The following is a 23,184-nucleotide window of genomic DNA, read 5'->3' as shown; positions in this document are numbered from 1 at the left end:
CAACTCAGTTTTGCAAGCCTGCAGGGAGTCTGGGTGGATTTGGAGGTCCTGTTGCCTGTGCATTGGTGGGTGGCCTCACCACATCCCCATGGAGTTGATCTTGGAGAGATAGCAGCAGCCCTGGACCAATCTGGATGCAGGCACTTAGACAACCAGGGAAGGGTGCGCAAAGTTTTTGCATGCCTGTGACATCCAAAGGCAGGCTGGAGGTGACCTCCTTGGAGATGCAGCAGCAACCAGGGAAAGGGAAAACTGAGGGAAAGGAGGAAATGTTCATTTTAGCTATTCCTTAATGTCTTGTTACAGGACCCAAAGAGTTTGTGTAGCCAGACATCTTTCTTTCTGACCATGGTTCACCCTTATCCTCCAACTCAAGGGATTGCAGGTTATTTTTAAGCAGGATGTTTGACATGGCAAGACTTGAGGTGCTTCAGTTCATCCCATGGGACTATCCCCTTCATGGTGCTGCTATCTTCTATTTTTTTTTTTAAAGCTAAGAGGTGTGGGGAGAGGGGATCTCTGAGAAGGGCTTTTCCATTGCTGATGTTATGTAGGGCTGGCTCTTGCAAGGGGAAACCACCCCAGATGTGATGCACTTGGATTTGAAGGGTCCAGGGATTTATTTCTTGAGTTGTGTCAGGCTGAGGATGTGACAAGTTGTATCCTTTCTCAGCCCTCTGCATCCAGACATTAAAGAGGACATCACATTTTGATGACCAAATTTATGCATTAAGCATGTACAAACTGGCAGCTGAGTATCAGGGATAACTTCCCAACAATGTGTATTATTGATGCCCTCCCTGCACATGTTCAAGGAAATTGCTACACATTTTTTTCCTCCTTTTTCCCTTTCTGTGATGATCAGCAAAGCAGAACTTTCTAAGCCTTGGGATGCTGCTAGTGGAGCTTTTACAGGCAGTGACCTTTGCAATGGTGTTTTCTGAGCACTTAAATTGTAAATAATATCAATTTTCTCTGCACAGACCTGGAGAAGGAGCTGAAAAGGAAAATTTCTGGTATCTCTTATGGGTATTTATTCCTAGCCGAGAGACAAAAGCATTTCCCCAAGGAACTGGAGTTAATTCCCTTCTCATGTTTTTCCTGCCAGAAAAAATGCTCCATGGTGTAAATGGAGATGAAGGAGCAAAAGCCCTTTGAAAACACCGCCAGTAAATTAAAGTTTTGCCATATTTGCTGAGATAATTTATCGTAATTCCCTGCTAATGAATTAATGCACCACTTCGTGTTCATTATAGCTTTCCTAATTTGATTGGAGCTCTAAGTGCTAGCTAGCTTCATTACCAGCAAATATTAATGTAATAAAGCAGGTTTTGGTGGAGTCCTTCATTCCTAGTGAGCTTTGTACCCAGGTGATGTGCTGGGGAAGGGCTGGGAGGAAGAGGAAGGTCAGGGATGCTGCCCACCAGTGAGGCTTCATGGGTGCCCATCAGCTTCTGTGTGCACAGCATCATGTCTTGGCGGCCATATCCAAGGGCTATGGTGTTGCTGCATCCTTAGCAGAAAACACCCTGTTTCCCTGCAGCATCGCAGCCTTACAGGGAGGAAAACCAGAAGCCAAAAATTATGTCATTGCATTAAATTCATCAACAATTGTTGGCTCATCAGTGGAGCGAAGGGAGTAGCCCCACCCCACCACAGCCCTGGCTTTGCTTTTTAATAAATATAGCTTGCTCTTTAATAAATATATTGTAAGAAAGGTAAAGAAGAAGAAAGCAGAGCACAGGTGATGTTTGTTTCTGAAGGCTGGTACCCAAGTGGCTTTGATGGCCACACAGGGGAAAACATCACTCTGCAGCCCCTTGTACTTCTTTTTTCATTTTCTTCCCCCCCATAAACTTTCACCAGAGGCTTTGGCCAAGGCTGATGCTGGGATGGGGGATGCACAGTCCCAAGGAGCCTTCCCACCATCCCACCTGCGTGGCTGGGGAGCCAGGAGGGACAGAACCAGCTCTGCCTCAATCATATTCTTCAATGCAAATGGCTCCATGCATAATTTAAGCTCTGAGTTGCTTACACTGAGTAATCATCTCTGCTCCAACTAAGAGGGGATGGGGAGGGACAGCTTTCTTTTTTCAAGCCTTTTTTTGTGGTTTTCTCTCAAAAGTGTTTCCTAAGTGCTCAATGAAGAGATTTTCCCATGCTGCATTGAGCATCTGCCGGAGCCTGAGATCTGGACGTCGTCCAGCATCCCAGAGGTGATCATGGATGATGTCCCAGGGCACTACATGAGCCAACCAGTGAGGAAATAATTTTTTTAAATCCATTGTTTGAGGCAATAGGTGCTAGTTGTGAAAAGACACGTTTTAATGTAAAGCTGAGATGGGGAAACAGGTATGAGGTTATGAGGTCCCAAACCTGGTCCTGACACCTCCTGGGACTTTGGGCACAGATTTTGATGAACACATTGGGTCCCACCTGGCTCAGGTGGCCTTGGGGACACAGGTCTGCTCCCCCTCAAGGCCAGGGCGTCACTGGACCTAGCAGCAGTGCTCCTTATTGTGGGCTGGTGCCAATGCCTTTGATTTTTCCTGTTTTTTTTTTTTCTCCCTTCTAAGAGACCCAAAGTTTTAATTATTTATTTGGAGCGTGATTAATGTTTTGTCTGACGTTGTTCTGCCAGGGGAGCCCCGGTACATTTTGGTTTAGCAAGATCTAATTAAGAAATCCCATCAAGCATGTCATCCCTTGTCTTACAAGTACCTCCAGGGCTCCTCCGGCATGGCTGTGTTTCAGCAGGCTCAGCTGGACCCAATGGCTCTGGGGGGCCTGGGGCTCTTCTGGGGGGTGCTGCCCTGCAAACAGGGGGTGCTCCAGCCAAGCACCCCTTGTCCCAGGAGTCAGATTGCTGCTGCCTCCAGGGTATGGAGGTAAGAAGCACTTCTGGTCTCAAATTTGCCCTTTCTGGCAGCTTTTTGGGGGTGATGCTCTCCTCCTGAGAGCAGGACGCGGCTAGGCTGAAACTGCCTGGTCCCCCGCATCCCCACCGGGGATGAAGCATGGGCTGATGACAACATTCACCCACGGAGGTGATATGACATGGGGCCACCACGGCATTGGCGCCTAGCACAGGGTCTCCAAAGGGGCAGCAAGGACGGAGGCACCCCCTGCGTGGGGCACACGTGTGCGTGTGCATGCGTGTACGCGTGTGTGCCCACTGCCACCCAGTGGTGGGAGAGCACCCAGCTGTCACCCAGCAAAATGCATTTTATAAGGTGAGATAACACAATAAATAGATATATATTACCCATTGGCGTAGCAAGGGCCATATCCAGGCACTGAAGGGTTGAGCTCCAGGAATGGTGGCTGCTGGGGAAGCAGGTTTTGCTGGGCTGGTGGTGATGGTGGAGCTTCCTGCACAGTGGTCAGCTCAGCATGTCAGGCAGAGGCCTCACCCCAAGTCTGGCCTCCCATGGCCTTGGGGGCATTAAATGGCCTGAGCAGCCCCACCTGGGACCCCCACCTGCACCCTGCCCATGGCCCCAGGAGCCCATTTAAGCTCAGCCTGGGGTTGTTGGTCCCTGCTTGAGCTGTGCTGCAGGGATGCTGCTCTCCAGCCATGCCCATTGACCACAATCTTATTCCTGCCTTGCCTTGGACCTGCCTCATCCTCATCACCTTGCCTGATGCTCTGAGCTCCCCATTTAAACCAGTTTCCCACTCATCTCCCCTTGCTCTCTTGCTGAGGGTGGGGTGAAGGCTCCTGCCTGCTGCCAGGTGTCTATCCCAGGTCTCCATCGCTTTCTTTCCCTCTCCTGGCAGAGCAGGAGGTTTTCTTCAGGTGTTTGGCTGACACCACTCCATCCTTGGGTTACCAGCCCCAGAGGAGGCTGGAGCCCACCATGAGCTGCTGGCTGAGTTGCTCATCCCTCGAGGATGGAGAAGCTGCCCCGACTGCCAATCAACTGGCAGCCATCCTGTGGTATAGAGGCCTCCAGCAAGCTGTGAAATTACAGACTGGCAAGTGCTAGGATCAAATGAGGATTAATTAGCATGCCATGGCCATGAGCACCCATTTCGGGCCCATGTCTGGCTGGGCTCGGCTTATACATCTCCATCCCGTGGCTGCCACGAGGGCTTGGCTGGCAGAGCCCAGAGAGGAACGTGAACAGGGGAGCCGCTCTGGTTGGGGTTTGAGTGCCAAGCTGCATCAGGGTGAATCCATAACCCAACACTGAGTCACCGAGTGCCCTGATCCATGGCTTGGGGGTGCCCCTGAACCCACCCTTCTCCTCCGACGGGGATGCCCTGGGCTGAGGGCAAAGAAGTGAAGGGATGCAGGATGCTGCAGGATGCTGTGATAAAGCCCTGGGGAGAGAGGGCTGGCTTTGCGCTGGGGATGGGCACAGTTTTGAGGTGCTGTGAGCAGCATGGGTATGCTCTGCTTGGTGCAGGGCTTGCATGCTCCTCACCTCCTCCCCGTGCAGCCTTTCCTTGTGAGGAGATAACAGCCGCCAGTGAGTTATCTGGCTCTGAGGCAGGAGATAAGCAGAGCTGGGGAGGATACAACCCCTGGCTTGCTAGGAAAATCAAGCTGGGAAGGTGCAGCCAAGCTGCACCAGCCCACAGGAACCGCAGCCTTTGGGGGAATGCTTCTTTTCTCCCCATGGAGCAGAGCACCCTGGCTGGAAGGGTGAGGATGAGGAGGGAAGAGCCTTGGTGGCCCCCTTGCAGATGGATTTAACTCCTGAAAGCTGGAAGGTGAGGCTGAAGGAGTGCTCTTCTTGCAGCTATAAAACATCATCATCGTACAAAGCACCAGTACATCACTTGCAGTAATTCAGCTGTGGAACAGCGAGGAACAAATAAGACAAGATGCTGTACATTAGCAGAGGCAGGAGGCATAGCCTCTACCTTCAAAAACAAAGCATTTGTCTTCCAGCCGCAGCGAGCAACCAGCCCTGAGCGGTGCAGGGGGGCCAGCTAAAAATCCAGGGATGCTTTTGCCAGCTGATGAGCTACAAGGGGGCTGGTCGTAGCCTGGTCTGAGCCAGGGCTATGTGAAATAAAGCCCGTTACTGCGGGGGGAGAGGTTGCTGCAGTCCCTTGAAAGCAGCCGTAACAGATTTGAGCTAAAAAGCTGCATCTATCTATGGGGACAGCTTGGTTTTTGGCTTCCCAGGGGTGGTCAGGATGAGTGCAGTGACCCACGGGTGCAGTATGGGCTCCTGTTCCCTGCAGAACCGGCCTTCCCAAAGCCCAGCCCCAAGCCGGAGCTCTTTCTTAGGCTGGAAAATATCCCGTTATCCACTTTGATGGCTGCCTTTCATGTCAGCAAGCTCAGAAGTGAAGTCTCCAGGCAGCTGGGGGCTATTTTCAGCCCTCACCAAAGCAAGACATAGCGAGATGGCTTCTTCTAGAGGGAAACTTCCCAGCTGGATTTTGCAAGCTGGAGGGATTGGGTGAGCTCGAAGGAGTTTCTTCAAAACACAAACCCCAGCAGAGCCTCTCATAATTCAGGTCAACTCAAACAGGAGCCCTGGGGAGGGTCAGAGCCAGAGGATTAGAACGTGAAGCTGAAATTCTGCTTCAAACCCTGGCTCTGGCCAGAGCAGCTACCAATCATCCTTCTTGGCCAAAAATCAGCAGGATGCATGGCAGAGGTACCCGCCGTTCTGGGTCACTGGCCAGCCCATGTCCTCATTTTATTTGCTGATGGTTTATTTATTGCTTCTTGGAGGAAACACGAGCCCTTTGTCCCTTCCTTTGCTGTCTCTGGCAACTCTCTGGTTGCTGTTTTGGGTGTTCCTGAACAGGTTTTGGAGTCTGGGGAGGAGCTGGGGATGGAGGACAGGGGCATTGCCAGGATGCTGTGGGGAAAAGCTCATTAATTCATATATGATGTCAAGAGAAAGACAACGTGTTTTCCCAGTCCAGCTCTGGCTGCATTCCTCATCGCCCTCCCTATGGCCACAGGCTAACCCCAACGAGCTGGATCTTGTCCCTGCAAGAGCAAAGTCCATTAATTCATCATTAATAACTAGGTTGGTGGTGCAATTAGTGACATCATTAATAACTTTGTTATTGGTGTAACAAACCCATTTTTACTAGTTTGAATGGTTTCTCCATATTTGTGTTAATAATCATTCCCATCCTCATTAATTTTACCCTAAAAAAACCAAACCCAGCAGGTTTTCCTGCTAAATAATAATAGTAAAACCCCTCTGGGTGTGCAGAGGAGCAGCAAGGACATGGCCCGTGGTTCTCCGTATATCAGCAGTGGCTTTTATTACCCCTTACCCGAGCAAATGGGAGCGGAGGAATTGCCCCTGTCTCTGTTTACCCCTGTTTTATGGAGGTTTTCCATCCATGGGCCCAAAAGGTTAATACAGCGCTTACTGCTGCCGTCACTTAGATTTATTGGAGAGCATGAAATAAAGCTTGCATGTCTGTAAATTCATTCTTAATAGAAACATGGGGGAAGAAGCTATTACCCTTGTCTGTACAGCCCTGGCTGCAGCAATTGGCTTTAAATCCCTTGCCCCAAGGTGAGTGGCTTTGCCCAGAGCTGTGCAGGAGCCTGAGCTTTGCGTCTCCACACCATGCCTCAGTTTCCCCTCTGGCTGCTTTTGCAACTTGTTCTGGGGCTGCAGGTGATGGGGGTGCCCCCAAATCCAGATCAGCTGAAAAGCATCTGCTCATGCAGCTCTGGCTGCTCTGAATTTTTGCCTCGTGCTCTTCCTGGCATACTTCGGGAGGAGTTATTAAAGAACAAAGCTACATCTATTAATCATGCTTTTACAATGAGGCCAGGCTGTAAAGAGCTCATAAAAATAAATAAGTAACCAGCTGTTGACACATGGAGTAATGGCGGGAGTGGAGAGGAGTTGTCCCGTCCCACGTCTCTCCATGCCAGAGCTGGGTGAGCCCGGCTGTCCCCTCTCTGGGATGTGGGATGGGGACATCCCATCCCTTGGTGGCCCTTTTTGTGAAAAACAAGAGGTTAAGGCTCCCCTTGGGGTCCCAGCCCTGGGGGTAGGAGGAGATGTGGAGGAAGATGATGCATCAGCATCATCAGCCTCATCTTCCCCTCATGGTCCCCTCTGCAGGGCTCTTCCCTCTCCCAGCTTTGACAAGGGCTGAGATGTCCCAGTGGGGACCCAGACGGATGCTCCCTGGATCAGAGGCACTGAACCCTCCCAGGCTCTGCACATTGTGGGAACATATGCTCATCCTCTGGGTGATGCCATGTCCCTTGGGTCCTAAAAACTAAAAACTAAAAAAAAAAAAAGTAATTCAACATAATTTGGGTGAAAGGCTTTTTTCCTGCTATGATTTGGGTTGAATTCAGAGTGTTTTGATCCCTGCTGTTTCCTCTTTGATGGGCATTTTGCACAAGTATCCCTCGCCTCTGATAGTGATTCTGGGTGGCAGCGAGGGTCCCAGCTCCGGGGTGACACTCAGGGTGGCACTGGGAAAAGTCTTGAAATGGAGCGTCTCTGACCTGGATTAAAAATAAGGATTCATGGTGGTGTTTTTTTGCTGCAAGGCTTAGAAAAAACACTGTTGTGCCCCATTGTGCCAGGGATGCTTGAGGGCTGGCAGTGCAAATGATCTCTGCGGGAGGAAGAGCCGATGGGGACGGCACAGGGTGTTTGTCTCCAGGACCAGGTGCTGCACCGACCCCTTTGGATGCTGAAGGCTTCGGCAAAACCTGGAAGCCAAAAAAAATGCCAAGGGTGGATTTGGAGGCCCAGATTCCTTCATTTTTTAGAGAAAATCCACCTTTTTTTCCCCCCAAATCAGGGCTGCAGCTTTTGAAATGCAAAGCCAGAAGCGGGTACCTAAAGGAAAGCTGGGGACGTTTTGTGCATCAGTTTAAAATGGTTGCAAGGCTTTGAGGTCACTAATATTTCCCCTGGACCTGGTATAAAGGATGGAAATTGGGAGGGGGGGTTCCTCATCCTGACTCCTCAGCATTGGTGTGGTTTTGCTCTCTGCAAGCCCCCCTCCATCCATGTAAACCACTTGGGCCATGTGCCAGCCGGGGAGGTGACAGCTCCAGTGATGTCCCTGCTCTGCTCAGACATTGAATATGACAAAGCAGATCACACCATCTCTTTTTAAGCCAAACAGGGATAAAATGTCCCAGGGAGGGACATTTGCCCTACCCTGGGCCAGCCACCTCCCCCCCAGCATCCCCACATCCCCATTCATCCCCTGGCCACGACCTCAGATGCGCTGGCTCTCCCCTCCATATAGGCTTCCCTCTCTTGGCACATATATACATATAATATATATATGTTATTGTTATTATTTCTCCATGACGGATGGTTTATTGATCTGAAGCTTCTGTCCACAAAAAAAACAGTTTAAAATTCCCTGAGCCTCGAAAATGACGGGTAGGTAGTTGGGACATTTGTCTTCTTTTCCACCTTTTCATGTTAATTTTATTATTAGTATTGATTTCTTTAAATATATATTTATATATATTTTTTTTTCTGTCCCTCCCCAGGAATCCCCCCATCCACCCACCCTCCCCAAATCCGTGCGGTGGAGCTGGCGTCAGTTTTTATTTTTAATTTTCTGCTTGGCCGGGATATAAGGCAGCACCGTCTGGGTGCTTTTATCAGCTACGGTCTGTGTGCTGCTGTTCCTCGTCAGCCGCCGAGCTGGGGGTCCACCACTACCACCACCGGTGGAAGGATGCTTTGAGGGTGGCCCCACCAGCACCTTGCGGCTGGGCTCCTCAGGGCCATCATCCCCCGGGGACACTGTGCTGTCACCGTCCCGGTCGTCATCGCAGCACAGAGCGTGGTAAAGCACCTTGTCGCTGAATCTGACCCGTTCCCGTGTGCCGGCCGGCCGGTGATGCGGGATCTTCTGGCCGGCCGTCGCACCAAAGGCTTCCTCACTGGATGAATCCGGGGTCCCACCGCCCCGGGGACCATTGGTGATGGGGATCCCCCCGTTCATCAGCCGGTAATCGGGCTGGCGAGCCGAGGGGGGCTGTGGCTGCGGCCGGGGGGGCTCGGGACCGTCTCCTGGGTCGGAGGGTGTGGAAGCATCCAGGAAGGAGCAGAATTCCCAGCTGTCGGAGAGGATGTCAGAGGCAGCGAAATCGAGGGGTCCCAGCTCGAAGGTGCCTCCCCCCTTCTCGCTGCTGGAGGTGCTGCTGGCTGTTGCCGTCGTCCAGTCATCCGGCTCCAGTTCGAACTCGAAGTCAGACGTCAGTCGGTCGATCTGGCTCACTACCTGCGGACAGACAGATGGATGGATGGGCAGAGAGAAGCCGCTGGATGGGACCCTCCTGTTTTTGCTCCGTAATAACACCACATCTCTAAATGTCTGCCATTTCCCCTGGCATCACCAGTGTGATGAGTTGGGAGGTCTCAGCCCAGGTGGAGCTGCTCCCGGAGCCACTCAGCAGGGACCGAAGCCCACCTGGCAGTACAGCCACCTATGGGCCCCAAGCAGGCGGGCCTTGGGTGCCCCTGGGTGCTCAGCATGGCAGGATGGGCCCTTCCCAGGGTGGCTCTGGGGTCTGCCTTGTCCCCTGGGACCCTGACTGCCACCCCAAATCCCTGCACATGTGGTGTCCCTTGGTGACTTGCACCCATCCATGGGGAGCCACCAGCAACTGCCACCTCCTCCCCCTGGAAAAGGCAGCTCCACAGGTGGGGAAACTGAGGCAGGGGATGGAAAATGTCCCAAGGCTGTGTGACAAAATGCAGAGCAGCACAGGAAGGTCGGGGGCTGCGGGGACAGCACCGTCACCCCTTGCCCTGGCTGGGATGCTGATGGGCTCAGTCCCCAATCCCCCATCTCTTGCAAGGTGCTGAGTATATCAAGGCCTGTGGTGGCTTGGGGACGGGGTTGTGGCCCTGCCACACCACAGGGGACAGACCTCACATGGGACATTAATAAAACAAGCCCTTAAAAATTAAAAATAATAGATGTAATGTCCTAGCTGAGGTTCAAGCCACAGGCAGGGCTGGAAGGGAAAGGAAGGGAGGAAGGACCTCCTTCCTCCTATGGCTCCCATGGACCATGGTCTCCATCTAATGACCTTGCCAAGGTTTCGGATGCAAGAGGCTCATCACTCACCTTGAAGTCTTTAATCCCATCCAGCTCAAGGGCTGCCCAGCACTGAGCACAGAACTAATCCTGTGCAGGGTACCCCAAACCCACCCGAGCACCCGCTGCTGTGGCACCTGGCTGGAGCCATTGCTGTGTCTCTGGGAGCATCGTGGTGTTTCTTGGCTGGTGTTTCTGCATGTATGTATGTGTGCAGGGGTGTGTGGCTTTATTTTGTGTGGGAGGCAGAGCACGATGCGAAAATTCAACTCAGCGGCAGTTTGAAGTGTGTATTTTTGGCAGGGTTGCTGGCTCGCCTCCCCTCCCCTCTCTGGGGGAGCTGGCAGAGGGCCTGGCTGGTCCCAGTGCTGTCAAGCAGGAGGTGGGCAGTGGCAGACAAGCGGGGGGGGAGGGGGGGTTGGGGGAACCCCCCAATACCCCTCGTACCTGTTTGTGCACCCGGTTGATGCATTTTGTGCTCCCCCCTCCCCAGCATGGACATCTGCTGGCATCAGTGCCCCCTGGCACCCCAGGGCTGTGTCCCTCCTACTGCTCCTTGGCCCCCCCATCCCACACATGGAGCATTTGGAAGTGAAAAAACCCCTGTGCTTAGCTTTTTCCAGGTGGTTTCTCCATGCATAAATGTTTTTTTTCTGGTTATTTTTCATTATTGCCTTTCTCTCCCCATCTTTTTCCTTCCACTGCCCTTCTGCACATCCTTTCCTGGTGGAAATCAGCCACAAATTTCCCAAAATAATGGAGGGAAGACAAATCAATGGGCAATATCTTGCCAGATATGTTTTGTTTCTTTCTCCTCATGCTACTGAAAAGCCCTGCCAGTCCTCCACCTGTCCCATGGTTCATCAATGGGTGTTGGACCTCCTCATCCACCAAGGATAATTAATCATGGCACATCTCTCTGTCATTTTTATGCTGCTGTTATCCCATAACTCCATTTTTTTGAGCACTTTTGCTGGAGAAGACTGAGTCCTTGGGCTCAGACACCCCATCCCATCCTTGTGTTGGGTGGTCAAGGTGGGCACCCCAAAGCTGCTGTCACGGTGCCAGGTTGCCCTTGGTCTCTGCATCCCTTTGCCAGATGCTGCCATGCAGAGGTTTGGGTCAACACCATAAATCACTAGAAATGCACCATAAAACATGGCTCAGCAGGGCAGGCTCCTTGCAAAGCCCTCACAGTGGATGAGGAGGTGTGGACAGAGTTAAGGGTAATTTAATATGTCTGGGCATCTGAAACCAGGAGCCTGGGGGGATGGTTACACTGCCAGCAGCTGAAGTGGCTCCATTACACTCTGCTGACCTAATTTTAATAAAATTCCCATATTTGAGCTCCAAATTTTACTTGTTTGATAACCACGTGCATGCAGCTCTCCTGCTCTGCCAAGCTCTCAAGGAGACGGTGCCAATCATGGGGGACCCCGGCTCCCCATTTGCTTGTTGGGGGGATCCAGCCTTAGGCACACAGCACTCCCTCTTTTAAATCAGCTGCAGGTCCCCACAGGACATATCCAAGCTCTGGCTGCAGTGAGGACCATTTCTCAGGCCACCAAACACTGCGTGACAACCTGGGGACAATGTAGATGAGCATCTCTGGAGGACAAAATAGTGTCATCTCCATGGGGGCACAACCCCAGGTGGCACAGGGGTCCGATACAGTTCAGGTGATGGTGATGGGGCTGGATGTGTGCATTTGCTGCCTGCTGCAAACACAGAGCAGAGCAACCGGGGATACTTGGGAACAGGGAGACCCTTTCTGAGATGGGACCAGCTGGTGTCACAAGGAAAACGCAGGTGGAAGGGCTGAGAATTGCTGCCTGGGAGTGTGTTGGACACGTCGTCAATAAAAGATGCCAAAAAACATTTTTCCAGGGAAAAAAGGGTGCAGCAGAGCCCAGATGAAGTTTGGGTTGGAAATGAGAGGAGTGCTCCACCATGAGACCTGAGCACATGGTGATGGGCGCTAACACACTTTAACGGTCCTGATCAGCTGCACCTGGGACCCCCACCCCACCTACCCATGGCCCAGGAGCCCATATAAGCTCAGCCCAGGGCTAGAAGTCCTATCCTGAGCTGTGCTGCATGGGGATCTGTCCCTAGCCCCATGAGTGGTTTCTCTCCTGGATGGACCTCTTGAAGGTATGTTGAAGCCCATCCCTGGTCCTGCCTCAGGGAAGGACCTTGGACCTACGTTGTGGCACTGTCACCTGGAGGGACTTTGGGTCCCCAAAGCAGAGTAGCGCTGGGGACAGTGAGCTAAATGCTTCTTATCCCAGGCAGCAGAAGGCAACAGGCTTTACCTAAGCTCCTCACCTATGATCTCTGACTTATTTTTCCTGCCTCCTTGCCCATGCAAGGCCTCCAGAGAGGACAGGCAGGGACCCATCTGTCCTTCAAGCTTTGGCTTTGAAGGGTGCTGGGGGCAAGCTGGGAGCATCTGCAAGAAAGTCTTGAAATGAGAAAAGGCAATTTCTTCTGTTCCCCATGTACCATGAGATTTCTCTTTTTTTCCCTTTTTTTTTCCTCTTTTCTTTGGGGGAGAAAGGGTGAAACTGGAGGAAAAGAGAATAAAAAAAGATGATGTGACCTCTTCTTTCTCAGTGACAAGAAAGAATTAGGAATAAGGACAGGAAAAGAGCTGTTCCTGGGAAACACCCAGCTATTATTATTTTTTAATAAGGCAGCAAATGATTCTGCTGAAACCCTCAGCTAAAATGAGATCACCTCTGTTTTCATGAAGGCTTTGTGATTACAACACTGGGTTCACAGTGAGCGTCTCCCTGGGCTTTGAGTTGGGTCTCTGTCATGCAGGGTCCCAGGTCCTCCTCATCCTCATTAAAGGGATCTGCTGTGATCTGGGCTGGGTGGGTGCCAGGAGTCACATCCCCATCCCAGTCCTTGTCCCAGTCCTCACCACGGCACACAGGGATTAGTGTCACATCAGTGGTGGCTTGGGGCTATTTTTAGGAGTGCTTTCTATTTTAAATGGGTGGGGGGGGGAGTGGGGGTGTGTGTGTGTGTTAAATACCTATATGACACTTGGTACCCGCTGAGGATTTAAATATAAAGTAGGATTTGGTCTTTTCTCCCCTCTTTTCTCCTTCCTGAGGCACATTGTCAAAGACTTTTAGCTGAGGCCATCACTGCTGGCAGAAGGAGCCAGGGTGAGAGTGATGGGGAGGGAGGAGTGGATGGACCAGACCTGGGGTTGGGTGGTTTGGGGTGAGACCCTGGTGATGCTCTCATCCCACGGTGAATTGAGGTGGGTCTGTCCCCCTACAAGCAAGCAAGGAGGGTTGGGGTGTCCTCAGCATGTGCTGGTGGTGCCATGGGGGTGACCGAGAGATGATGTGTCCCCATCCTCCCTTGCCTCTAGGTTTCACCTTGCTGCAAAGAGCCATCTTTTTGGTGACAGCAGAGCATCCCTAGTCAAACTGGGGGTACCTGGCAGCAGGAAAATAGGGAGCAAAAATAATTCCCCTTGACCTCATGCATGGTGTCACCAAGAGACCGCATCCTGCTGCACCTGAGTGCCCTGAAAGCAGGTGCTGGGTGGCCAAGGGATGCTCAGCTCTCGCCCAAAGCGAGAAGCTTTGAAGTGCTGGAGGATGAACTGGAGTGAGGCGGAGGGATGGGCTCACATCCCAGTAGTACCCCATAGAGATGGGCACCAAGCAAGGATGCACTAAACTGCGGCGCCAACTAATTCACCCTCACCCCAAAAACCAGCTCCCACCATTCAGCCCAAATGGGAGTGCTGTGTGCTCCCCTCACCCTGCATTACAGTCCCCGCACCCGTGGACATTGCTGGCAGACAGGAGCTTTCCAGATAAAAGCCTGGGTGCTCCAAATCTGGTGTTTACTTGCCCAGCTAAGGCAGATGTTGAACATCTGGAGCATCATTGTTTTTAATGAGACTTTTGGTTATCAGCTGCAAATCAAGCACAGAGGTTCCTGGCTGGTGGCTCCAAGCTTCCACATTTAGGCCATGCTGTTTCCTATCTAGGAGCTAAACCTCCTGAAAGCTCAAGAAGATGCTGGAGGGACAAGGCGGGAGGACAAGAGGGGATTTCAAAGGCTTTGTGGCCAGTAATTGTAATGCATATATTCCTGAGGCTGGGGAAGGAACTGGAAGATGCTGGGATCAAAGTGGTGCAGTCTAACAGCCCCTTCATTCTGGCATGGCCTTTGAAGCGGATGGGCAAAGCAGATCGGTGCTCAGGGTGGGTACCACTGGGCAAAGGCAGGGTCTGGGGTGGGGACACTAAAGTGGGGTGTCTTTGCTTTGATGTGTGTGTGTGTCCCCTTGGCTGCCCTCTGGTGAGATGCAACTCTTTCCCCAACCCAGAGCGAAGCATCTCGTCCCCAGCTGGGCTGGAAGAGGAGCAGGGATTTTTGTGTGTGCCCCCCAGCTGCCAGCTTGGTTCCCATCCCCATCACCCTGCTGCACACCTCCAGCAGCACATTTTGGGGTCCAAATCATCTTCCCATGCTACACAGCTGCTTTCTGAGGCTTGATCTGACCTGCCTGGTCCCGCATTCTGCTTTGCTGCCAGCTGGCACATGGAAGAGATGTGCAACAGGACTGTGTGGCCCAGGCAAAAAATCCGCAATCCTATTCCCAAAGCATCCCAGAGGCATTTGACACCACCACCTTGAACTGGGGGACACCACCACTGACACTACCACCTCCCTCCACTGCGGAAAAGAGCCACACCAAAGCCTCTGGCAGAGCCCCTGTGACCCTACAGCCAAACTCTTCCAGAGCAGGGACTTTCCTGCATCTCCCAAACCACTTCCTGGCGCAGGCATGGTGAGTAAATATTTAATAAGGAATAAATGATTAATTTGAGCTCACAAAGAGAAGCTGGGTTACAGGGGCCTCTCTCCCCCGAGCTGATGCTTATAAATGAGTGTGCCGTGGATCTTGGGATCATTTGCTAGATCATCAGCTGCTAAATAGTTCAAAATCATCGTGCAGATCTCTAAAACATGTTGTTATTAGAATAATAAGCTGCCTTTTCCCCATGAACTTTCCCAAGCATTCCTAGCTTATCACCTATTGATTCCAACATTAAGGTATTTATTTTCATAAGGGGTTGCAGGGAGGATTTTCCTCCTGCCACAGGCTCAAAGGGGACCCCTTGGTGCTGCTTTCCTGCATGCTGGGACCCCAGTCCTCCCATGTCAGGGGGTGCAGGGGTGATGAGGACTCTTCCCATGGGATTTGGGGGGTTTGCACATAGGGAGACTTGCACACATATTTGTTTTTATTTCCACCTCTGAATATACCCCATGGATGGTTTCTGACCCCCAGCACTAATCAAAAGGATCCCCCAAGGTTGGGAAGGAGCCCAGCCTTGCAGTGGAGATGGCTGGGACCTCCTGGGGTATCTTCTTCCCTGTGGCATCATCCTTATTCCCATGGGAAAAGGCTGAGGTTGGTGGGAGGGCAGGCAGCATGGCAAGTGCTCGGCGGAAGCGCCTTCTCTGCTTGCCTCCTACCTGATTTCTACTTCCAGTGTGCAATTTCAATCAAAGATTTTAATAATAATTTTCCCCATACATAATACAGCCCTGTCTTGGAGTGCTGGGGAATAATTATATACACAAAGGGGAGGGAGGGAGGGAGAGTGGGAGAGGAGAACTGGTAAAACAGCATCCTGAATCAAATGGACATCTGGAATGACAGCCTTCAGGTGGGAACCTCTTCCAGGAGCTGGGGATTGTGCCTGAACCAGGGTCTGGTCCCACACTGCATTCCCATGGATGGGCCAGTGGAGCAGGGCTACCCTGGGGTCCCCCACTGAAGCCTCCCCCCAGAGCATCCCACAATCCCAGCTGAGTCTGGGACTCAAAATCTCTGCTGAAGCGGGGACAACCTGGGAGAAAAGCCTTATGTGAACCAGAGCTGGCTGTGCCTGGAGCTGGTGGATGGTTTTGGAGCAGGCATCATCCCTGGGTGAAAGCCCTCCTGCCCCACACAGGGGTTTTGGGGGTTATTTTTGTCAAGGTGGTCATGACCTGTCTGCTTCTTCCAGACCTGCAAAGTCCTGGTACCTAGCTCCTCTTGCAAGGAGAACCTGGAAGGAGCAGGTCCAGCATAACCCAGTGAAGGTTTTCTGGCTCTGCAGGTGCCTCTGATGCAGCAGGATTGGGTCTACCCCTGCCCTCACCGAGCACATCCAGTCCTGTGCCCTAATCCACTGGCAAAGCCCTGAGCAGAGGAGATGGCTACAGGGGTGGACATTTCCAAAGCTTCCATGGCATCTCCATTGGAGAATACACCAATATCACAAGTGCTAGGGCCTTGTGGGCACTAATGGGCTTTAATGACCCTGAGCAACCCCTCCTGGGACTGCCACGCCTGAGCCCATTTAGGCTTGGAGTCATCAGTCCCTGCCTGGGACTGCAGGGCTGCCTGTCCCCAGCCTTGTCCCCATGTCCTGGCCCTCACCTCCAGCTGAGTAAGAGCATCACTATGTCCAAGGTAGACAACCACAAGGGCTTATTTTTTTTACTACTTCTCTTTCACCAATATCCTAGAGCTTACAGTTTGCCAGCCTGGTGTCTACCACATACTTTTCTAGGTGGGCTTGAAAGAGATTTCCACATAACGTGCTCCCATTGAGCTTGCTCTGGGTGATCCAGAAGACAAAGGGTTGAATTTCCAAAGCCTCTAATGCCCAACATCTGCTTGGTTTTGGGAAAACCAGACATCTGTTTCTTTGGAGTCGCTGCAGCCCAGTTTAGCCTGGTTGAACTGCTGTGTTTTAGCTCCAGAGCCTGCTCTTGTACTGAGTTTTATGCTGTTTTGTATAAATCCAACTAATTGCTGCAAAGTTATATGGGTATATTGTAGGAGTTGTTGAGAAGGGTTGAAGTTTAGGACCCACATTGTGGTGGGGACCTCGTGGCTGGCTCTATGCTGACCTGGCCATGTTGTCCCATGATGTGAGGGGCTCTTCCAGGGTAGCTATAGGTGCCTAGGGATGTGCCAGGTGCATGGAAAAATAATCTCCAGGCCTCAGCACTTCTCAGCACCTTCTGGAGAAGCCATCTCATGGGGCATGGACCCCCTCCCTGGCACAAGTGCACTGTCTCCCTGGGGTGAGGGACACAGGATGGATGTCCTCTGGCCACCCTCTGCTCCTCAAAGCACAGGGACCTGCTGCACCCAGCTCAGCTCTTCCACCCTCCAACATTATTCCTCTTCCTTTGAGCCTGCTTTTCAAAACTTGTCCCCAGGGAATGCAGAGAGCCCTTTACCCCTCCCCTGTGTCCTCAGGCCACCTTCTCCTCTTCTCTGCTCCAAGACATGCTGGTACAACCTGACTTGGGCAGCCTACCAAGGATGCTGCAGGGATGCTCAAGATCCTTCTGGCCTCAAGAGCTGGATGGGGACCTTGTGGAGCCACCTGGAGCTTGGTGGGAAGCACAACCCGGCCTCAGCTGTGAAATGGTCAGAGATTTGTGCCATCTCAGTGGTCCTTATCCCTCCGCATCCTCAGCAGAAGGGATGCTCGTATGATTGTGGTGGTCCCACCTAGCCTTAAATCCATGGGCTCAATAAAAGGGGCCAATTGCCATCCTCACTTTAATGGCCTCTTTAAGCTCCTGGAGGAGCATGAAGTGAGCTCAGGCTAAATGGAAAATAGCTCTGCCTCCTATTTATTACTATTATGACTATTTTTTTATCCATCAGAGACTTGTCGATGGGGTTTTGGGCTCCCCCTTTGGTGTTGTGGGGAGGGGGGCGCTTTGCTTTGGGTGGCTGGGTTTGCTTTCTGGTGCAGGAAGGACTGGCAAAGCCCTGAGAGAAAGGAAAATCACTAGGGATGCTATGGCCAGATTGAGCCCTTGCGGGGACCAAGTGGGGCAGCGTGGTGGGACGTGGCATCCCCCCAGTGCTGGCGTTCCCAGTGGGATGGCCTCCCTAAAATCTCCTGGAGCGAGTGGATCCATCCCAAAGGAGGACACTGCATCCCAGTGTGGAATATGTCACCTCCCTGACTATGGCCGCGTCTGCACCGAGGATTACATTGGTCCACTGGCATCAGTGCTCTCAGTGGCACCCAAATGTCACCAACCTGTGTGGGCCTGCTCCATGGTGGCCCCATGGCACAACCTCCCCCAATTTCTGCCCTTCCTGGGTGGAGATGAGGTTTTGCACAGCTCTGGATATAACCTCATGCTCGGCTCAGGCCACAGAGAGAATGCAAACACCCACCTGCTCTATTGCAAAAGCAAGCTGCCGCACCATGCTCAAGGCTACCACATGCTTTCCATCCACCACTTCCCCCATCACCTGCAGAGATGTCCTAAACTACCAGCCCCATCCAGGTCCCCTTCCCCTCCACCTTGGAGATGTGTGACCCAAACACTTGAGCCACAGAAATATTAAATTCCCCACTAAACCGGCTCTGCTGTCTCCGCACCAGTAGGAAACTCCAACCACACTTTATATGTGTATATATATATATATATTTTTTTTTTTTGTGGGAGCAATGAACCCTGACAGCCAGGCTATGGGACAACCAGTCCCTTTGGGCCCCTACCTGCCCCATGGACCCCCCCTCATCGCACCCAGGGCTGATGCCGTATTTTTAGTGCTCTCTGCAATGTCAGAGGGACTCACTGTCCCCTCTCCATCCACCTCCCTGGTTTGAAAGTGGCCTAGAGAACACCCCCCAAGACTCCCCCCAAGGCAGAGAAGAGCTGACTGTGGCGTGGTGCCAATGGCACCGTCTTCCCCCAGCCTTGGTGTGTGACCCCACGGTGCTTCTCCCACCGCTGGCACCTGCAGGGCTGGTGCCTTGGCTGGGCCCCCTGACCCAGAGCAAACCCCAGTGTCAAGGTCAAGAGCAATTTTACAAACCATGTCTATTTTTTTCTCCCTCCCTTTTTGAAAATCCTATTGCACATCAGCTGGGCTGTGCCACCCCAAGTCCCTCCTGGGGCTGATGGGTTGTGGGTGCTGAGCTGGCTCTGCTCCCCCAGCCCAGCCCCAGAGGCAGGGGACAGGCAGGGGGACGGGGACAGCGTACCCCCATTTGGGGCCGGCAGCTACCGCAACCCGCGCAGGGATGCGATGGCACCCTGGTATGCTTTCCTACCTCCCGGAGCTCCTTGGCCACCTCCTTGAGCTCCTGTAAGATGCCTTCCAGTTGCCCAATCACCATTTTCATCCGACTCCGGATCCTTTCCCTTTCGCAATTACTTTTGCTGCTGCTACAATTGCTGCTGCTGCTGCTGGGGTGGTCACTGGGCTGCCTGTCCTGGCAGGTCCGGGAGTCCATCCTTCCCTACCGGCCTCGGTTCCCGGCCCCAACGGCTCTGTCCATCCTGCTCCCCGCTAGCCGGGTGGCCTGGTGTCCGCGCAGCCCCTCTCGGCCAGGGAGCTTTCAACATCTTAACGTTCCCCTGCCTCCAAGAAAGTCCCAGCCGCACGCTCGCCTCCCTGCGAGGTTGGGGGGCTCCGGTTTGGAGCGGGGAGCAGGGTCAAGATGCACCATGCGGAGTCGGAAACACTGCAGAGGGGGCTCAGCCGGTGGCTGTGGGGAGATGTGGGGTGGCCATGGGGCGAGCGGAGGAGGCGAGTGCTGCCTGGTCAGGCGAGTGGGAGGAGGAGGAGGAGGAAGAGTCCCTTGGATGTCCCAGGAAGCTAAAATCCAGCAGCTCACGCCTTGCCTGCTCCCCGATGCCGGGGAGGGGGACGCGGGGCTGGGTGTTCCTGGGGAGCGATGCTGCTCCCCGTGTTGGGCCCTCGCTCTGGGGTCACCAGCTCCAATGCTGTGTGGTGGTTGGGGGGGGTCTCCCAGCTGGGCACAGGCGTCCTGGGGAGCCCAGGGTCCCCTCCTGCAAGGACAGACAGACAGACAATGTGATGGAGCCATCCCTTCCAGAACCAGAAAGCTGGGGGGGGGCCTGCCCACTCTTGCCTTGGCTTGATCTCAGCCCCGGCATGAGGACAAGCCCCTGGGTACCCCCACAGTGCCCCCCCTAATTGAGCGGGGGACAGGATGGAGCCTGGCACTGTCCCTGGCACCCTCCCTTTTGCCCCCCCCCAGTTTGAGACCTGGAGACAGCACAGCAAGGTCTCGCTGAGCCAGATGGATGGATAGACAGCCAGACAGCCGTGCAGCTCAGGAACTTACCTTGTGATCCAGACCACCGTTGGCTCCAGTCCAAGCTCTTCCCTGTCCTTTTTTATTTTTCCCTTCTCCTTTTCTTACTTCCTCCCCCTCCTCCTCTTCCTTCTCCCTCAGGGCTTTTGCGTGGCACAAGAGGAGTCCGGGGGCCACTTTCCTTCGGTCGCTATTGGAAGGGGTGAGACGTTACCAGAGGTGACAGCCCGCCGGGGGGGGGAACATGTCCGGGGGGAGCCCTCTGCTTTGAGGGGGGGAGTCAAGCAGCCTCCTCCCCCCCGCGGGGACCATCCCAGCGCCATCCTCCTCCCGGGTTCAAGCCCCAACCCCGCCTCGGCCGAGGAGCAGGGGGGAATCCACCTTGCCCCCAAATGCCCCTCACCCTTCCCTCGAAGTCGGGGTAAAGCAGCACGGGCGGAGGCGGATTGGGGGTGTGGGGAGGGGCGCATCCCCCCAGCCCGGGGGTGCGCACAGGGAAGGGGGGGTCCCGGCATGCTCGCATCTCCATTCCCGGTACACGCATCCTCCATCCCGGCATGCTCGCATCTCCATCCCCGGTACCCGCATCCTCCGGGGCACCGGGGATGGAGGATGCCAGTACCCGCATCCTCCATCCCCGGTACCCGCATCCTCCATCCCTGGTACCCGCATCCTCCGGGGCACCGGGGATGGAGGATGCCAGTACCCGCATCGTCCATCCCCGCTGCTCGCATCCTCCATCACCGCTGCCCGCAACCTCCATCCCCGCTGCCCGCATCCCCCCAGCCTTTCCCCCTCCCTCCCTCCCTCCCTCTCTCCCCGGTGCCCCCGCTGCCCGCACCCCCGCACCCTCTCCTGGTGCTCCCGGGACCGACCGGCGGCAGCGATGCCGGCTCAGGGCCGGCCGCCCCCTGGGCGCCGGGCGGGCGGAGCGGGGCGGGCGGCGCCCGGCGCCCCGGGCAGAGCCATGGGGCGGGCGGAGCGGCGGTGGGCGCCCGGCGCCCGGCCCCCGGCCCCCGGCCCCGGCCGCAGCCTCCCCGCTCCCCGCGGCTCCCGGTTCGGCTCGCCCCGGCGGCTGCTGTGTCAGAGAAAGGGGCCGAGCCTCCGCCGGGCGGGGGGGGCTTAAAGGAGCCGGGAGCCCCTTTGCAAGGTGCGGAGCGGGGAGGGGGGCAGCGCCCAGGGAAACCGAGGCAGCGCTCGGGGGGCGTCACTTGCTTGGAGGGGGCTGTGCCTCAGTTTCCCCAGCGGGTTCCCCCCCCCGAATAATAGGATCACTAAGGCTGGTCCCTTCTGAAGGCAAAATGTCGTGTGTGTGCCCCCCCCCCCCCCCCTCCGGGCCACATTTGAGGCCAATTTCTGCAGGATCTGTAAAACACCACCAGTGCGCCCGGGATGCAGGAGCATTATCCTAGCAAAGGTCCCTGCTGCAGGACTTGCCTGGGCAGGAGGAAAATAGCAACCACGGACCTGTGTGTGCGTGTGTGTGGGGTCTGGTCTGGGGGGGGACCCCAACGAGGGGAGGGAATTGGCCGAAGCAGGGATCCAGCCTGGGAAAATCCAGCCAGCAACGGGAGCAAGGAATGTTTCTTGTCCTAGAATTGAACCGTGACGGTAGGTGGCAATCCCAGGTCTGCAAGAGGCAAGGTGGCGTGTGTGCGTACGTGTTATTTATTGCCTCCTACCGGGTATATTCAAAAGTGCTGAACAGTTTTTGGCGTGGACCCGAACTGACTCATCCTTTAGCAAGCAGCTCATCGCGAGACGATGCTTTGGGGGCTCCTCCAATTCCCGCAGGACATTTGGGTCGGGGTCCCGCATTGGATCCCTGGGATGGCAGGAGTGCTGGGGTGCATGGTGGGTGTCGGCGAGCAACCCCTCAGTGCACAGCCTTATTGTAATGATATTTTCCAGGGTAACCGCATGGCTGGTGGGAAGTTTTCAGCAGGAACCTCCTCCATGCAATAATTTAGACCTAAAGCTCAGCCGGGGACAACGCAGCCACCTAGGTCCTCAACAACCACGACACTCTCTCCTCCGCTCCCAGGCTTTGATTTCCTCTAATAGCAGGTTAATGCCAGCTCACACTCTGCCTCTGCCGTTAACCAGGCAGAGATGAAAATCAGCAGGGATATTAGGACAGTAATTTGGGGAAAGAGTGGAGGTGGTAAAACTGAGATGGAAGTGCTGCTCCCAGGAAATCCACCTTGGACTGGCAATGTGGGACTGGTGAAGTCTCACCTCTGAACGTGCACAGCAGCTCCGGCAAAGGTGATAAAAGATATCAAATGATTTTGGCCAGAGGAGGACCTGAATAAACTACAGTGGGGGATAAAACAAGCAACTGAGACGTGGTCTGGGGAGGAAACACTGGGGAGTCCATGATCTGCTCTTCCCCTCTCCCATAGGCCTCTGCTCATCACCTCTGTGATGGGTACTGGCAGCCCAGGGAATTTTGATCCACGCCAGGTTGATAAAAGATGCTCGAAATACCCGTTACCAGCATTGGAGAGCAGGCTCCTGAGTGTTGATGCTGCCCAAAAACCCACCTTGGAAAGTCCTGTCCATGGCGGTGAAGCTAAGGCACCAGACATGGCCCTGCAGGGATGCCCAGAGCCTCCAGTGTGAGGTCAGAGGCCCAAGCCGTGTTTCCTATGACCTTCTGAAAGCCTCTGCATGGTGTCTTGAGGATGTGAAATGAAGGGGTGCCAGCAAGCTCTGCCCCTGGAAAGGGGACAGAAAGGCTCAGCCTTTACGAGACACCTGAGAAGCCAAGCCCACAGCATGCCCCACCCTTTGCTCCTGCTTTCCTTTGCTCCAAAGCCCAGGATGGACACCCTCAGCTGTTCCCATGCTGAGGGGCACCCCTGGCCCCCAGCACCCCCAGCACTGGGGGGCAAAGCAGTGGCTGTGGAAAGGGATGTCTGTCCATCCTGCCTCACTCCTGCTGTGAAAGCCGCCGTGTTTCCTGCTGCTGTTGTGCAGCACAGCCCAGCTGTTGGTGGATTCA

General features: G+C 54.1%; 1 protein-coding gene across 2 annotated transcripts; it reads right to left on the bottom strand.

Annotated features, from left to right (window-relative positions):
* Positions 1-8,503: 8,503 nt before the first annotated feature.
* Positions 8,504-21,189, bottom strand: INSYN1 (inhibitory synaptic factor 1). Of its 2 annotated transcripts, none has more exons than XM_072871670.1 (4): positions 21,053-21,189; positions 20,208-20,367; positions 19,167-19,908; positions 8,504-9,213 (listed from the first exon to the last, which is right to left on the bottom strand). In XM_072871670.1, exons 3-4 carry the CDS (start codon positions 19,347-19,349, stop codon positions 8,524-8,526), a joined length of 873 nt encoding a protein of 290 aa, XP_072727771.1. In that variant the 5' UTR covers positions 19,350-19,908; positions 20,208-20,367; positions 21,053-21,189; the 3' UTR covers positions 8,504-8,523. The 2 variants fall into 2 exon arrangements, with proteins under 2 accessions (XP_072727771.1, XP_072727772.1); XM_072871671.1 differs by having other exon boundaries at positions 21,027-21,164.
* Positions 21,190-23,184: the final 1,995 nt, after the last annotated feature.

This window comes from Ciconia boyciana, chromosome 8 (assembly GCF_034638445.1).
Source record: "Ciconia boyciana chromosome 8, ASM3463844v1, whole genome shotgun sequence".
Lineage (NCBI taxonomy): Eukaryota > Metazoa > Chordata > Aves > Ciconiiformes > Ciconiidae > Ciconia > Ciconia boyciana.
This window is presented reverse-complemented; position numbering and strand designations above follow the sequence as displayed.